Here is a 17,888-nt window from a genome sequence, read left to right as displayed (position 1 = left end):
GGAGCAGCTGGAGTTAATTGGACATTGGCACAGAGACATTTAAAACAGAGTGAACAAGCTAGTGGAATGAAGAGCATTAGAGCGGCAGAAACCATTAGATTGAAGCTGGAAGGTGGAGACAGTTCGTGGGGGAGAGGAGTCCAGTGCAAAGTGATCAGCGCAGAGGTGTATCCAAGAGTGCAGGAGAGAGAGAGAGTCTGAGATGAGCCAAGGCACAGACGAGAGAGGAACCCAGATGACAGCTAGAACAAGACTTCACACTAATCAGGTGATATCGGTCCTGTCATATTAGTTTACTTTACACTTGCATCTTAATCTTGTCTTTATTCCCTAAGCTATTGTATTGCTAATCCTTTTCCTTGCAGCGGTGTGTTCTATCTATAGTCTTTGTACAATACAGATCTGTGTAGGTGTTTATATTGTTATAATAAAGCAGCCCTAGTTCTTAGTGAACTGAAATGTGCCTTGTATTCTTGTTCAATCAGGGTAAATGTAGCTTCTAGGTGGTTGTTGTTTATATGAATGGATGAGTAACCCCAATCAGGTAAGTGGTGATCACATAAATAGGGAGCGAGTGGACCTTTGATGCCAAGAATAAGAGGTACATTATATTAATTGGCTAACCCCTAATATTGTAGTAGCAAGCCCTTAGTGAATAGGGAGAGAGAGACTTCCCAACATATAACTGAAGGTGTTCATAGGAATGTGGTCGTCGTTGATATACGGCGTTAATGAGAGCACTGATTGTGTGTATACCCACAGGATTGTGGCTTGTGTAAGTGAGAGCGTTGGGGGGGATTACCAACGTGGAGGTTTGCCGGATTGCAAACCGTTTGGAAAAGAGAGCATTGGGTTCTGCAGGCCCATGTGTAGACACGCCGGATTGTGTGTCATATCTGCCCTGGGGTAGATCAGTCTGGGTCGGAGTGGCCGCGAGACTATAAGGTATGAGTGTAGTGTAGGGCATGGATATCCTTAGTAATCAGTGAGTATTCTTAGTATCCCTATAGATTTAGTGGTGTTTCTAATAATATGAGCTTGTATATTGCGAGTTCCCCATCCTCAGGTAGGTACCCAGGTGCCTGGAAGGATGGTCCTGAGGAGGGATGTGGTTACGTTCTGGCTGGGTTGGAGGGGCCCCTTGGGGCTGATCCCATCTAATCAGAAAATCCGGCCATAACAGGCCCCAAGCCCACTGTACCAGGTGTTAAAAATGTATTCATTGCTGGTTCTATCAATCCTGGCACCAAAGGTAGTAGAGGTCTAGCTGACGACTTATGATGCAGTGTTTCAAATATAACGGAAGAGGTAAATGGAGGTACAGACATCGTTATATTAAACTTGTTGGCCCCCCCCGACACAATACCTCACTGAAAGTTTCTAGATCATCAACGGGAGATATCCTGGAAGGTGGCGTTGATGAAATCATGGGGAAATAGTCTCTGTAAGACGACCTCTTTGAGGTGGTCGTGGTAGGAGATCTCGGTCTTCTCCTAGGAGTAGGAGACCGATGAGGCCTACTGCGGTCCTTTGAACGTGAACGCCTGTCCACTGGAGATCTAGATCGTTTTGGAGACCTACCAGCCGGTGGTCTTGAACATTCCAGAGCAAGAGGTCTATCACCAGTTCTGGACTGCATCTTCCAATGACTGATGCTCTCCAACCATCTAGGAGACATGCCAACAGGAGGTGATTTGCGCACCGGAGAGCCCTCCGGGGTTACCTGGACAATTTGAATCCCCATCGACGACAAAGCTCCCTACAGACTGTGGAGATCGAGACGTCGGTCTATGTGCTTCTTCCCCAGGAACCAATTGCCTGTCCCTCGACGTCGATTGCCTCGACGTCGAACCAGAATGAGCCACCATAGAAGATACTTGATGAGGAGAGGCTCTGACAGATGGAGATCTGTTCGAAGAAGCCCTAGACGTCGGATCCTTCGACATCGACCATGGTTGATCAGTAGGTGTCCTCGATGTCGGCTCCGACCTCGACAAAGACCTGTGACGGGTCCGAGAGGTCGATCTAGAATGCCTCGATGCCGACCTTGGAGTAGGTGGCGGAGACCTCAAAATCGATTTCCTCGACGTCGGTAACCTTTTCGACATCAAACCAGACTTGTCATGCTTCGTCCTACTGACAGTGTGATCCTGGGCAATAGCATTTCTCTTCAGTCAGCAGAAGACAACAGAAAAAGATAAGATCTGTTAAAGTCTTGAGTGAGAAAAATAACTAAACCTTTTATGTCTGCCACACAATTTCGGTAATTCTGCATAATGGACATAAGGACTCAAAACAAACGTGATCACTGAACCAGTTCAATTCTGGAAATGTATTACTTTCAACATGCACAACCTACTTACCAAGGAATGCCTTTTCACGTGCTCTCTTCTTGTAAATAACTTCCCACAGATCTCACAGCTAAATGATCGGACTCCAGTATGAATGAGTAAATGCCTCTTCAGTGTTCGTCTATATTTGGCTACGTAACTGCAATGGGGACACTTGAGCTTGTTCATAAGCAATGATGATGAGTCTCCTAAAGAGAAATTTATTTTTAGGTTTTAAACAAATGCAAAAAGGCTATACAAAGTAGAGAAATGCCATATAGACGAGGTACAGGTATTTTTCGGTTATTTGATGGCACAAACTGAATTTCTATGGACAAATGCTTACTTTAGGAGAGAGCACACCACAAACTCTATTGCTTCATTAAGAAAGGAAAGTTTAGCCGCTTTTATGCCAGTTTTGAGTTCGAAATGAGAAGCAATTATTTCACCCATCCCATTAAACTTTAAGATACTAAATCTGGAAAAATGTTAAATATATGAATAGTGTAGAACTTAAATCATTATACAAATGTTGTTTCTCTGAGTATTTAAAGATTTAATTTTTATGGTTGTTTTTCAATATTAAGATAAAGTTCCTTACCGTCAGTAATAGTATTTCTGGTGGATACTATCTTTTGCTGATTCTCCACTTTACAAATATAACAAGTTACTTATCTGTACACTATGATTCTCGAGTATGGATATCTTTCATAGATTCACATGCATGAATCTTCCCCGTCGTCATGGTAATAAGAAATATAGCAGTATTAGAAGAAAAATTACTGTAAGCCCCATGTAAAGGGGACTCCATTTTGTTACCTATCGTCCTCTATATAAGGTCCAATTGACAGCCAATGAGACGCCAGCCCTTAGGACCATAATCCCCTGCAGAGCCATGCAACATCAGATTTCGACCACAAGTGTAGAGTGAGCTTCCCATCCTGAAGTTAGAGTGGTTTGCCTTAAAATGGGGAGGTGGGTGGGCCGCATATGAATCTATAAATAAGTTCAATACTGGACAACCACAGTATACAGGTAACTTGTTTTTTCTCCAGCATTGAATCTTTCATAGATTCACATGCTTGAATCAGAATAGCAAGCAGTACCAACTTTTTATAATAGGCGTTTTAAGAGCAGAACCTCTAACTCTTATGAACCATGGAAAAAAACTTACATCTGCTTCTACTGGAAAAACCGAGACATCTATTTGGCTGTTTTGAAAGTCAGAACATCAAAGATTAACTATATATATGAATACATAACATGCTCATAGGATGATAACCCATATTTATGTATATAACTTTATAGAATTCTGAAAGAACAGTACCATAGCGAAATAGTCGACAGAGTACAGCCTGTCCCACCGCCGAATCTCCTTTCCATGCCGTATCCAAACAGTACTGTCTGGTAAAGGTGTGGACATTTGACAATGTGGCCGCCCTACACATGTCCAGGAGCGACACTCCCGCGCACAATGCAGTAGAAGATGCCACCTTCCTTGTCAAATGGGCGGGTACCCTTGAAGTGAGAGGTCTTCCTGCCATCTTGTGACAAAAGGCAATTGTTGACGAGATCCATTGGATATACTGTTTCTTGATAAAGCGTACCCCTTCCTGGGTGGAGCAAAAGCAATGAGTAACTGATTTGACTTGCGGAATGTCTTTGTTCTATCAATATAAAATCCTAAGCAGCGTGTGACATCTAGCGTGTGAAGAGATCGGTCCATTAGAGATGATGGTTCCTAGAAAGGATGTTGGTAAAACAATAGGTTGGGACCTTTGGGATGAACGTTGGATTTGTTCTCAGTATCACCTTATACCTCTTCAATTGCATGAAGGGTTCAGAAAATTGAAATTGAAAAGGCTTGTATTTCACTCATTCTCCTGGCCGAAGTTAGGACTAGAAATATTGTCATTTTTCAGGACACAGCCTTAGGTCAGCCTTATGGATGCTCGAAAGGAGCTTTCATCAGCTGTGACAGGACCGTGTTGAGTTGCCAGGCAGTCGCTGGATTTTTTAGTCGTGGAAAAACTCTACAGAATTCTTTCATAAATTCTTTCATTACTCTGGCAGACCAAAAAGAAACCTTACCAGGTTGTCTGTGGTATCTTGAGATTGCAGCCAGATGCACTTTAATAGACGAGCGAGCTAATCCTGTTCTAGCTAGATGTAGTAAATATGGTAGTATTTGCTTGGGTGTTGACTGTAGAGAGTGTAAAGAGTTATCTAAGCACGACTGGCAGAACCTTTTCTATTTAGCTGCATACGTTTCATTGGTAATTGCCCTCAAGTGACGGAGGATATCTCAGCAATCTTGCGAAATGTTCATGGACTGAAATTCTCAGTCATGAGGTTCCAGGCCAACAAATTAAGAGAGCTTATCTGTGGGTGCACTACTTGTCCTCCTTTCATTGATATCATATTGTGTACAGGCGGGAAATTTATATGAGGGGATATTGACATCTTGAGGAGTTCCGTGACCCAGAACTGTCTCAGCCATGGTATAAGGATCAGATGACACAGTTCTAGTTTTATTTTGCGTAGAACATTCTGAAACAGTGGGAAAGCGTATGCGAACATCCCTGTCCATCAGAGTTGAAGAGCATTCCCCGCATGACCCCTTCGGAGGGAATCTGCTCGCAAACCTTTTGCATTTCTTGTTTTCTCTTGTTGCAAAAAGGTCTAGACTTGGAGTTCCGCATTGACCGAATATCGGACGGATTCGATGGTGATCCAACTCCCATAAGTGGCAGAGGTTTGAGGATCTGCTTAGGGAGTCTGCCCATGTGTTGTGAATTCCCGGAACATGCTGGACCTGTAGTGAGAAATTTCAAATTTCTTGAGCCTGAGCGGATAATATTTGAGACTTTGTCCTCTCTGCTTGAGCACGTAAAACTTAGTGGTAGTTTTGTCAGTTCGCAGCAGAACTGGGGAATTTTGGATTCTGGGGAGAAATGCTTGTAGGACTAAATACACAGCTTTTAGTTCCAGCAGGCTGATGTGAATCAAGGCTTCCTGAGAGTTCCAATGACCTTGAATTTCCAGGGCCTGTAAGAGCGCTCCTCATCCCTGCAAGGATGCGTCTGTTTTCATTATGAAACTGGGCGATTGAGACTAGAAAGTAGTCTTGTTGAAAGGTTTGTTCTTACTCCCCACCATGACAGAGCTTTTCTAATTTGTAGAGTGATAAAAACGGGATCCTGTAACGAGGTACACAGTCTCGAGAGAGTGGGCACCTAAGACAAATGGTGGCTCACCGATTCCTCCCCTCCTTCCCCTCAGGACTACCAGGAACCGTGGCAGCCACTACCGCAAAGCGAGAGAAGTCAAAGCGGTGCCTTTAAGTGGGCGTGTACCACAAACGAAGATCCACCCCAGCGTGACGCGGATCTCACGGTGTCCCTCACTTCTTTGGTTCCCCATGGAATTTACACAGTATGAGGACGTGAGAGAAACGGTCCTTCTGTTTATGTTTTGTTCTGCACGGCCACGTCAAGAGAGGGTCCCAAGGAGCTGCCAGGAGGGCGACTGCGAAAAGAGAAGGGACACCACAAAGACAGCCTCACCACGGACCCCTCTGAGTTTGCCCGGGAAAGACTGACCTTTCGCCGCAAAAAGCTATATGTTAAAATAAAACCTGCCTTACCAAGACGAAGTCTCCAGCCTCTCACTACCTCCCCAGTTACAGATCCTCAAGTGATCCATGAGTCTGTACCTTTGCAGATCGATTTGTTCTTGAAGTGGTCACATATGCAGGCGACAGTTTGGAATTAGAGGAATGCAAGATGAGAACATCCCCATGAAAGATTTGTGCATTCTCACTGAAACATACTTTTTTCTTTTGCTCAGAGACGTGAGTTTCAGATTTTCTTTTGTGTGTTACTCTGATGGTTATGCCTTTGCCTCAGTTGTGTTCAACACTGTTCCCAGAAACTGCAGAGTTTGAGATGGTACCAGTGAAGATTTTTCCACATTGACCCTTACACCTTGGGTTTTGAATAGCTGCCGACAAGCCGTTAACGAGCTTTGAGCAGAGTGACCTTTTACTAGCCAGTCGTCTAAATACGGATAGACCTGGTGTCCCTGTTGTCTCAGAAACGCAGCCACTGGTGCCATACATTTTGTGGGCGCTGACCGCAGACCAAAGGGCAACACCTTGAACTGATAGTGGCACCCCGCCACCTCGTACCTGAGGTACCTTAGATGTTTGATGTGAATAGGAACCTGGAAGTATGTATCCAAGAGATCTAATGAAGTCATAAAGACTTCCCTCTTTAACAGTAGAATAATTTCTTGTAGCTATAGCATTCTGAAGAGCTGATTCTTTAAGCATTTGTTCAACCACCTTAAATCCATCACCTGCCTCCATTTGGTACTTTGCTTTTTCTTTATTAGGAAAAAATGGGAGTAGAAAGCTTTTCCTTGATGTTGATGAGGGACCTCCTCTTTTGCTCCTTACAAAAGTAGATGTAGTAGTTTCTGTCCTGTAACTCCAGTTCTGTAGTAGGGGTATCTCTGTGATAGTCACAATCTAGTGAATAGTCCCGCCCATGTGCGTGGACCCCGGAGCAATCAAAAATAATCTCTTAAATCGTCAAAAAATACAGACTGCACAGACACTGAATACTCAAGACCTATCGCGGATAAAAGCTGCTATACCCCTAATTTGGACCCTGAACTCATTAAATTCCTATTCAAACTTGGACGTGATCCAAGAAAAGGGACAGAAAAATTCCTGAAAGGGTGCCAAGACCATCTTCTCGACGTACTGGGACCATTGTCCAGAATCCTAGATTCTGCACAATGGCACCCCTCTCAACACTAATGTCATCAGGGGATGGAGGCAGAGAGCATGAATTCTTCTCGGTAATGCCAACGCTAGCATTAATGCTGAAAGACAGTTGTTTTGACTAAAATAAATCCAAAACTAACTGACATGGCAGATAAAGAACCCTCGCAAACCCCAAAAGGTTTACTCTTTGGAGAAGACCTCATGAAATCCTTGGGGAAGTACGTCTCCACTTTCACTGCCCTGCACAACGCACAGCAAAATATGTGCAGAGTTTTCAGTCCTACCCTTTTTGGGCAGGCCAGAAGACTGGGCCTCTCTTCCGGCCACTTTTTCAATCAAAAGCCAATTTCCAAGATCCTGTGGTTTCAGAAGAGGGTGCATCAATTCTACCCCCAGAAGATTAGAGGCCAACGTATCAGGGGTTTTAGATCCAGTGGAACCTTCATCTCAAACAGCCCTGCAAGTGAGTACTCTCTCCCCTCTCCCTTCTCCTTCTTTCCCCCAAAAAGTGGGTGGCAGACTCAAATACTTTCTTCACAATTGGAGATTGATCACTAAAGATCCGTGGGTCTTAAACTCTAGTCAATGGGTTTATGATAGATTTTACTCACATACCTTTACAAACTTCTTTCCCAAGCAACATGCCTCTCTCTTCAGAGCAACAAAAAATAATAGAGGAGGAGATCTCTTCTATGCTTCAGAAAGGAGCCATAATAGAGGTCCCATTAGAATAAGTTTTATAAGCACACTCTTTCTTGTAAAAAAAAGAAAGACAAAGGTTGGAGACCTGTCATAAACATAAGAGAACTAAACAAATATTTGGTTTACAGCACTTCAAAATGGAGGGAATCCATCTCTTGAGGGATTTACTTCTAGAGGGAGACAGGCTAGTCAAACTGGACCTAAAGGATGCTTACTTCACCATTTCTATGGCCTAATCCTACCAACACTTTCTTCAATTGGTCTGGAAAAATCACCTTTACCAATTTCAGGCTCTCCTCGTCTGACTCTCCTCTGCCCCTTGGTGCTTCACCAAGGTCATGAGAGCTGTTTCCTAATCTCTAGGAATAAGGGGCATTTGATTAAGCATTTACTCAGACAACATTCTTATAATGTCTCAAGATCCTTCACAACTAGCCAAAGACCTGTAGACTGTGATGGATATCCTAGAAAGTTTAGGATTCATCATAAACAAAGAAAAATCAATTCTGACCCATTCCAGATCTCCAAGGTTCCTAGGTTTCACAGTAGACACATTGAAATGTCTCCTTTCAGTACCTTCCGAAAAGATTACCATAATCAGGAAGGAAATAAGACACGTCCTGAAACAGCAAGACTTCTCTCTGAGAGAGCTAGCCAGACTTCTGGGTCTACTCTCCTCCTCCATCCAAGCCATCTTTCCCAGTCCCCTCAACTATCAGGCCCTCCAAAGGGAAAAGGAGAGAGCCCTAAAATCTGGCCCCTGGTACGGAGATCGGATCTGTCTGGATCAAGAAGCCAAATGGGAACTAGCCTGGTGGCTCAAGAAACTAGACGCATGGAACGAAAAAAGCAATCTTTGGTTCAAAACCAGAGTTTGATTTAGAATCCGATACGAGCCTTCATGGCTGGGAAGCTTGTCTTCTCAATCAGAAGATTGGTGGTATCTAGCCACAAGAGGAATCATCTTACCACATAAATTATTTAGAACTAACAGCTGGACTTTACGACCTCATGAGCTTCAAACACTCTCTCCAGGGGAGGTCAGTCATTCTAACGATGGACAACATATCTGCGGTAGCCTATATAAATCATCTGGGAGGCACAAAAATCTGCGGACCTCTCGAATCTAGAAAATAAACGTTGGATGTTCTGTCTGGAACAGAAGATTGCTCTCAAAGCGGAATACCTTCCGGGGAAATCAAACATCTCTGCAGACTGGAAGTCAAGATTCCTGTTAGATCACAGCGATTGGAAACTGAATGTTTCCGTGTTCAGTACCATAAACAAGATGTGGGGCCCTGTAGAGATAGACTTATTTGCAAGCAGACTAACCTTTCAACTGGAGAACAACTTCAGCTGGATACCCGACCCGGGTGCTCTAGCAGTCATCGCCTTACTACAATCTTGGAATGGAGCCAAGCAGTATGCATTCCCTCCCTTTGCCATTATTCAGAGAGTTCTTCAAATGGTGAGACAGGATCAGTGCTTCTTTGTCCTATAAACTCCCTTTTTGCCATCCCAAGCATGGTTCCCCACCACTCTAGAACTAGCTTGCAACCCCCCCTTATTAATTTGGAAACCCTATCTAAAGTCATGGCATCTAAGAGGTCCCTCCCTACTGAGGAGGTTGATACTAATGAGAACCAACATACCCTAACCACTAATGATCTCATCCAAATAAGGGGGAAGAGACTTAAAAAGAATAAGAATATTCAACAACCACCCCCAAGAGCACTATGGCCCTCAGCTATCATGGGAGGTCACTGCACCTCAAATACATTGGGTGTCCTTAGCGGCACGACTTATAATGGTGTCCCTAGCGGTACAAAATATCTAAGTGCTCTGTTTAATGATCACCATTTGGAGATGATGACGCCTACGGCCTAAAGCTGGCTACTCTACTGGCTACTCTACTATGCCTAATCTCATGTAGAAGGGTCTCTGCCCTGGAGATTACGAATAGATCTTATAACATGTTCGGACTCAAATTTAAGATTTATAGAAGAACAAATACTATGTCTGATTCATTCTTTTACCCAAGCTTTGATTTATGCCCAAAACTTTGCGTTGTGGACTGCATGAGAGAGTATGATTACAGAATGTTTGCTCTTCGTCTTCAGGATGTTAACCAATTACTTATATCCTTTGTTAAACCCCACAAAGGCATAAGCTCAACCTCTAATGCTAGATGGGTTAAGACTGTTATGAGTTTAGCAGGTATTGACTTAAAGACATTTCAAGCTCACTCCCTTAGAGGTGCTATGGCCAGTAAATCTCTCTGGTCTGGAGGTAAGTTGGACTACATTCTCAAAGCTGCTGACTGGTCAAATGCTAACACCTTTGCACGTCATTATTGCAAAAATATTGAACATATGCTTGATTGTGTTTTACAAAGCTACCAACATGCATAATGTACCGTCCGTTCTTGTAATGAAATTGCGATTCTCATATTACCATGACTAGAGAATCTGGATTTCATTATTAAAGACTCGTAGGCTGACATTATCTCTCCCATCCCACCCCTTGGTGGTCTTACAATGATTTAATGCTATTTTTGTTACAGTTTATTACTGTACTTTTTATTAACAGTACTTGTTTCATCTCTTGTTCTTATAGCTTGATAAGCTTTACACTATTTTTTACATTCAAGAGATATTTACTTCTTTCTCTTTTCTGGTAACGCTCCTTAACCGAGTGTCGTCAGACCTTTGGTTTTACCTTCGTTCTTCGTTCTCCTTCATCCTGCTCATCAGAAGATCGTTTTGGTGTTTCAAGTTTGATGAACTTATTTTCCTCCACATTTAAAAGAGGCAGATTGTTGATGGCTCATGCCTTTCATGTGTTGCTATTGTTCTCTTCTGGAACCTTTTAATATTGTGATGTAAGCGGCTGCTTGGACTGCATTAAAGGAATAATGCATAATGTCAGCCTCCGTGTCTTTAATGAAATCCAGATTCTCTAGTCATGGTAATATGAGAATCGTAATTCTCTTGTCTTTGGATGCCTCTATGATACCATCAAGTTGGACTTTCTTTTTGCTGTTATAGCTCGTCTACGGTTCGGGCCAAAACTAATCCGTTGGATCCGGCTATTGTATACTCACCCTATGGCTCATGTCGAAGTTAAAAATCATCTCTCCACCACTATTCCGCTTCATCGGGGCACGAGGCAAGGCTGCCCCTTGTCACCGCTACTTTTCGCCCTGGTCTTGGAACCACTCGTGGTATGGGTTCGAGGTGGTCCAGAGATATAGGGGTTTAAGTGATGGCATACCACGAAGACCGTATCTCGCTGTATGCCGACAATATCCTTTTACATTTGGCTTCCCAGCGCGGTTGCTGCGATGGGTGATACACACTTTTCACACTTTTGGCTCCCACTCTGGATATCAGATAAATTGGTCTAAGTCCCAGATGTATGCGCTGTGGGGTCCTCCAACCGGCAAGTCCTCTGGGCTTTGATATTCCGGTGGCCCCTCGGTTTTCGGTACCTGGGCGTTTTTGTCACTACCGACCCCCATCTCTTTTTCGAACACAATCCAATCGGGCCTCCCCAACGTTTCAAATCCGACGCTGTACACTGGCGCGCTCTCCGTCTCACTCTTCTCAGACGTGCGTCCCTGTTCAAAATGTTAGCACTTCCTCGTTTTCTTTATGCCCTACAGAATAGTCCTATCCCGATCCCAGATTCTTATTTTTTCCAAATTGACGGTGTATTGCAGGAACTGCTGTGGGAGGTCTGTACTCGGCGTGTCGCCATGAACAAGCTTACCATGGGCTAGTATGATGGGGCATTGGTCTACCGGATATCCGACTATATTATCAAGCGTCCCAGTCGATTGTAGTAAATCGCTGGGTTTTTGAACCTCATGATGAGCCTAATTTCCGCACGGATCATTGGCTCTTGGGACGGGCGGTTATAACAGAGAACTCTACACTACCCCCCGCAAACTTAACTTAACAGGCACCACAGAGCAAACGGTTGAGATTTGGCATGACGTTACCAAAAATGTGGGTTCTCACAAGCGCCTGACAAAAGCGACCCCCTTGTGGTAACCCAATATTTTAGGTCATCTCAGCACTTGTTCAGGGTTTGACAAATGGGATTTAATTGGAATCTCCATGGTTAGAGACATCTGGGTTAAGGGGAGGCTAGCATCATTTCCGGAGCCCCAAGCTAAATACCAATTGGCTCCTTCCGATAGGTTTAGGGACTTGCAGATTGAACACGCTGTGTCCTCCGCCCTGCCGAGTGATAGCTCCCTCCCCGACTCGTCTCCTCTGGAAGACCATCTGTTGTTGGATCCCATGGACCGCAAGGCCATCTCGCTTACCTACAAGAAGCTGGTCAACAACCGTGCTCACCCGATGATGAAACTGAGGGAGAGGTGGTAGGGAGATCTGGGAGTGATGGAGGACAACATGTCGCGAAACGCTCTAGCTTCACCCCGGGAAATAGCCATCCCCATGCGCATGCGGCTTCTCCAATTCAAGATCCTCCATTAAGCATATTTTGATGCCAAACTTTTGTTCAAGTTAGGTAGATGCCCAGATCCGCTTGGTCTCCGGCATTGCAAGCAGGAGGGTACTTTTCTTCACATCTTATGGGACTGCCGACATATTCAGGACTATTGTGTGACAATTGCTCGTCAATCTCCCCAACTATGCTTACTCAATATCTGGGGGGTGTCTGACCTCACACATGCTGAACAGACATGGGCCTCTATGGGCTTCATTATCACAAAACTGAATATTGCACAACACTAGGAGGTTGCGACGGTCCCGCGCCTGGTCAACTGGGCAAAGGACATAGACACCGGAGAAGTCGGCATTCAAGTAACGGGGTTGCCCCAAGAAATGGGATCGGAAGTAGGGGGAGGTGGAATAAGTACAGAGGGGACATCTGCATCTCCCCAACGGTGGAGCTTCGTAGAGAACGACGAACACTGATCACCCAGTTGACGGCAAAGGTGCTGGCCTTTCCCCCTTGTGTGGTGTTCTTGTTCTCTCCAGTCCCAGCTGCCTGTTGATATCAGTTTGTACTGTATGGGTATCCTGGTTTCTTATTGTTGCTGGGGAATTGTATGAGCACATTGTTCTGCGTGGATCCGTAATGGCACTACGATACTGTATGTGTGTATCGGAAGGGGTATTTCTTACAGTGACTTGACTTTGTATGTACCGGTCTTTGTGGTGTGTGAAAATGCGATAAGTTAAAAAAGTTCTGAGATCGCTTTGTGGCTATGGTCCAAGCTAACTATATACAGCCATGTGCCAGAGTCGTGGTCAATGGAGTGAGCTCCAAGATATTCTGCATGGAAAGAAGGACTCAGCAGGAATACCCCCTTTCATCCCTGCTGTTCACCCTTAGTATTGAACCCTTAAGCAGCAAGGAAGAGATCATTACCTAGTATCAAAGGCATCCACTTTGGAGGGGATGAACACAAGATCTCGCTCTTTGTGAACAATGTTCTGATGACCATTACTGTTTCCTTGAACACATTAAGAGCCTTTTGTGAGGAGCTCCAAATTTTTTTATTTGTATCAGGCTTTCGTATAAATGAGACTAAATTGTTCCTTCTCAGCTTGAACCTACTGACAGATGAAGTGGAGCGGATTGCGGAGGGCACTCCCTTTCGATGGGCAAGGAGAGAAATCATCTATCTAGGAATTAAAACTACACCTAAAGTCTCTGACCATTTTAGGTCTTACGCCTTGCGTTGCAGTGCACAGCAATGCCCGCGCAGCGAGAGACCTCATGTAGGGAGTTTGGAAAAGGACCTAGGAATCGCACACGCTCGTGATTTTAATTTTGTCCCACGCTATTGGCTTTTGCGTGGGTCTTTTTATCAAAGACAGCATGCAATTGGCCAAAGGCGGGTGCATTGCTCCGCCCATGGCCTAATGGTGTCTATTATGTGCACTGCTGCCATGTGGTTTCAATTATCGCGCTCAGACGCAGGAGCGATAATTGAAACCACATGGCTCGCTGTGGCACTCACGGGCTTTGATCGCTTTTGCGATCGCTTTCCCTGACGCTTGGTATTATTTTCAGATGGCATTGTATTTATTTATAGAACAGTTATCGATAGAACTGTATATATTTATTTTCATATAAACGAAGGATCCCTTCTTTACTTGCGGTTCCTTCCTCTTCAAATTAGTTTTGTTTTCAAGTGATTGCTATGTTTTTTTTTATTAATTTCCCTGATAAGAGACTTCATCTCTAATGAGATGAGAAATAGAGATAACTAAAAGGTTCCAGAAATTCTTTTATAGCACTGTATCCTCAAAGCCTTATAGCGCCTATAGGGTAGATACTGTAGCCACCTCTTCCCCCCCCCCCCCCCCCCTCGCTGTGCGCTGACTTACCTTTTCAGTCTTCTCGGGGTTTAAAACATCTCTTCCCCTTCAGAAGTGGCTCCTGTCTGCCTTTGCCACTGCACTGAGCCCCACAGCTCGCTAATACACAGCATACGGTCACACAGCACTTCCACAAAAGCAATTGGTGCTGTGCGAGCCTCCCAGACACTTCTGACTTCTCTCTCATGTTTTTTGAGATGCAAATCAGGACGTCTCGGTGCAGCCTCCCCCTGTCCATGCAAGACTCTGACTTACAGCAGAGGCGGCCCACGTGGCCAGACAGCCAGCCCGCCAGGGGGTCGTGCACTAGCTGCATCCGCGCACACTAGTCTGAAGCCCTTTCTTTTAAACACATCTCTATGCACAGGTTTGTGGTACGCAGAGGCGGAACACAGCTGGTGCTTGTAAAACACAGCATGGGACGTGCACATTGGATCCGTCTATTACGTACATACATAATGTCATGTTGGGGCTCAGGCTTGGTCGAGGGTTTTGTAACGTCAAAGTGGTGGGAACGCTGTAACTTATTTCCCACTTTCCCTTTTCACATTACATGACGTCACTTGTTTGGGTTTTTATGTTTCTGAATGGAGGAAATAATGTCACTATGCCATTTTATCTAGCATGGGGATCATTTTACAGTACAACAAAGAGGTGTCAGAGGGTCTAAAAAGAGGTAAGGATTTACAGTGTATAAATTACAAAAAGAGAACAGAGGACCTCTGGAACTGACCTGTGAAACGTGGTGTACAATGACAACCTGAATAGATGGTCAGAGACACCCATCAGTCACCACTCGGAACCGCCCTTCATCATTTGGGATTTGTTTTCTCAAAACCATCCATGCAGGTGTGTATTACTCAGTCAGAAAGAGACCAGGATGTAGAAAGGTCTCATTCACTGAGCAAACAGTGGTATGGTAAACCACTCCTCCGGGCTGGTGAATGGTCAAAAATGTGGTGTGACTGGGGAAGTGCAGTGCTAAACGGTGTGAAAAATAATGAAAATATGTGTATTAAAATTGGATGAGAGAGCACAGAGCAAACTTTATTCGGATGGTGCTCAATCCGCCAATACTAAAAAATTGTTAAAGACAGTTTGAAAATATACTGTCTAGAGATGGAACTGGGTCGACATGTTTCAGCAACCAGGGGACACAATTGTCCTTGCTTTCATCAGGACCTTAACAACAATTACATGCTACTGCATATATAAAATAAATGATAAGTGACAACTAAAAGACAAGTGTAACAGACAAGTACAGACATCACCTGCGGTATCCAAGTGAAGCGTCTTGTCTTTAACTCACAGCTTATGTCGTTCACTAAAAGGTCAGAATACAAGAGGGTTACATGTCAAACAGACTGACCTCATACAACCAACCTGACATTTAAGCCAAGTCTAATAAGTATAGACCTTAGACTAAGTCTAGCTAAGGATGCTGACTCTAAACACTCATAAAAATAGTGTAATAAGTATACCATCTTTGGATATATAATTTATTTGCCAAAACGAACAGAAGCACATCTTACCATAGCTTGTAAGTAGTGAAGGCCTCACCCCACCTGGCAGTGGCTCAGGGAATAGAGTGAAGCACCGCTCTATAAAACATGAAAGAAAGGAACGTTTTTCTAAAGTGTGCAGAAACCGCCATATCCAAGAGCCCTTCAATAAGTTTAAAAATAAAATATGCGAAGTTGTACTAATTCGCATCAAAATACACGAGTCTCTCACGAATAGGGGATAATTTCAGCATGTTATAGGATATCCCCAACTAAGAGACTCATATCAGAGCTTACGCTAGATCTCAAGTGCGTAAATGCAGAGACCTATATCTCATAGAGACCTCAAGTGGACTGCGCGAAAACAAACAGAATGCGCAGGATCGTATAGCAATAATTCATATCAGTTACACGAGTCTCTCAAGGGTAGTTAGCAGTCTAGCCATAGAACAGAGACTAGCGTATCGAGAAGCGTGCTGGCTCGCGCTAAAATAACTTAATCTTGAACGCAAAGAAAAAGGTAGCAGCCCTACCTCTCCGTCGGTACTTCCTCGTTGGCGTCTGAACCAACTGGGGAGGCATCGAGCCGTCAATGAAGGTCTCAATATGAGCTCATTCCTGATTGGCCATCGTAACCACGTGACTCACTCGTCGCACCATATGATTGGCTATATGGCGCGAAAGATGTTAGTACACTCGGCATTGGATGTTGGTCGTAACCAAGGGTACCCTCTGTTTATAAACACATTGGATAGCCGATTATTCAGAACGGAAGTTAGTTTATAAATAAAGCACCCACATTAAAATCCATAGGGAATGCGGCAGATGGTCGCAAGATTCATACCCCTCAGGATCGAAGTTGGAAGAAATCCTTGGCCACACCCCAAATGCAGGATGAAAGCCAAACTCGATGGAACTACATATTTACCATAACAACTGTGATAGAGAGTCGTCAAGTTCGACTGTCTCAAAAGTAAAGTGTGCGTGTTTGATCATAGCGATTATAAGGATATGTTGAGACCCATTGGCAAACCGCTATGAGTAGAATACCAGGTCACACATTAGATAGGGGGCTCTAAGATTGTATCAAAAAGAAAGACTCAGCTATGACTGGTATTAGGAATGCTGCTATAGATGTGGGTGAGTTCACAAGGTGGACCAGGGAATTTCATCATTTAGCCCATTACGGTGGGTGTCCAGCTTGAGGACCCATCTCGGTTCCTTCAAAAGAAGGAATTTTGCTACATCGACAATATGAGAAGGAATGAAGGGCTGCTCTAACACAGTCCAATGGAATGAGGTAGAAGGATGATTGGCTTCTAGAAAGTGTGTAGTGAGCTTGGTGTCCTGCCTTTTGCACCGGATCGTGCTCTTGTGTCCCGATATCCTGATGCGTATTTTGCGAGTGGTCATTCCCACGTATCTGTATCCACAAGGACATGTGATAAGATAGATTAATCGTTCACTGTTACAGTTGGTGAATCTATTTAGTTTCCAAGGTCTCGAAGTTCCTATGTCGATCTCCGTCGTTTTTTTAGTTTGTGGGCAAGCTTGGCATGCACCACACGGGTGATGCCCTGCAACTGGCGGAAGGTCCCACAGGGACCCCAGAGCCCTGGGTTGTTCTTCAAGAGGTCTTGTGTGCACCAACCTATCTTTCAAGTTTGGGCCGCTCTTGAAAGAAAACAGAGGGTGTGGGAGAGTCAGACGCCCAGTACTCAAGCAATTACACGTCATGCACAAGGCAAATCGAGTGATCCATACATAAGGAGACGAATGCCGGCATGCTAGGTTACATCCCTTTCCCAACGGCTGCGGGACGCCAGCAGCCATCTTCTGTGCGGCTCCCGCGGGTTGATGTATACGGAACAGGAACCTTTTTTCCGGTAAGATCTCGGTTTTCCCCTGAGGCTAATTCCTTTTGCCTTAAAATACTAGATATCCACAAGTTATTTAGAACTCAGATGGGTTCGTTTTATCTACCCTTATTTTTAGAAGTGGAAACTCGGCGTGGTGATACACTCTCCCACGGCTCAAAAATGACGGCAGGCACCAGCTGTTTTTCCTAAACATACAACGAAAACGGCAGCAGTAAACTATTCGTACCTCCGGTAAGGCAATGCGATTAAATTTAACATTGCTGAAATTTTGAGCACAGTTTAACTTTCGCTTCTTGTTTTGAAGTCCTGGGCCTTGACTT

At 44.3% G+C, this 17,888-nt stretch overlaps 1 protein-coding gene across 1 annotated transcript in view; it reads right to left on the bottom strand.

Moving 5' to 3' along the window:
- Positions 1-17,888, bottom strand: part of ZBTB10 (zinc finger and BTB domain containing 10) — a 308,748-nt gene that overhangs the window by 40,244 nt on the left and 250,616 nt on the right. The window contains exon 5 of the mRNA XM_086965923.1: positions 2,364-2,539. Coding sequence (XP_086822049.1) covers positions 2,364-2,539 — 176 coding nt within the window. The remainder of the gene's footprint in view (positions 1-2,363; positions 2,540-17,888) is intronic.

The sequence above is a fragment of the Lissotriton vulgaris genome, chromosome 4_1 (assembly GCF_964263255.1).
Source record: "Lissotriton vulgaris chromosome 4_1, aLisVul1.2, whole genome shotgun sequence".
NCBI lineage: Eukaryota > Metazoa > Chordata > Amphibia > Caudata > Salamandridae > Lissotriton > Lissotriton vulgaris.
This window is presented reverse-complemented; position numbering and strand designations above follow the sequence as displayed.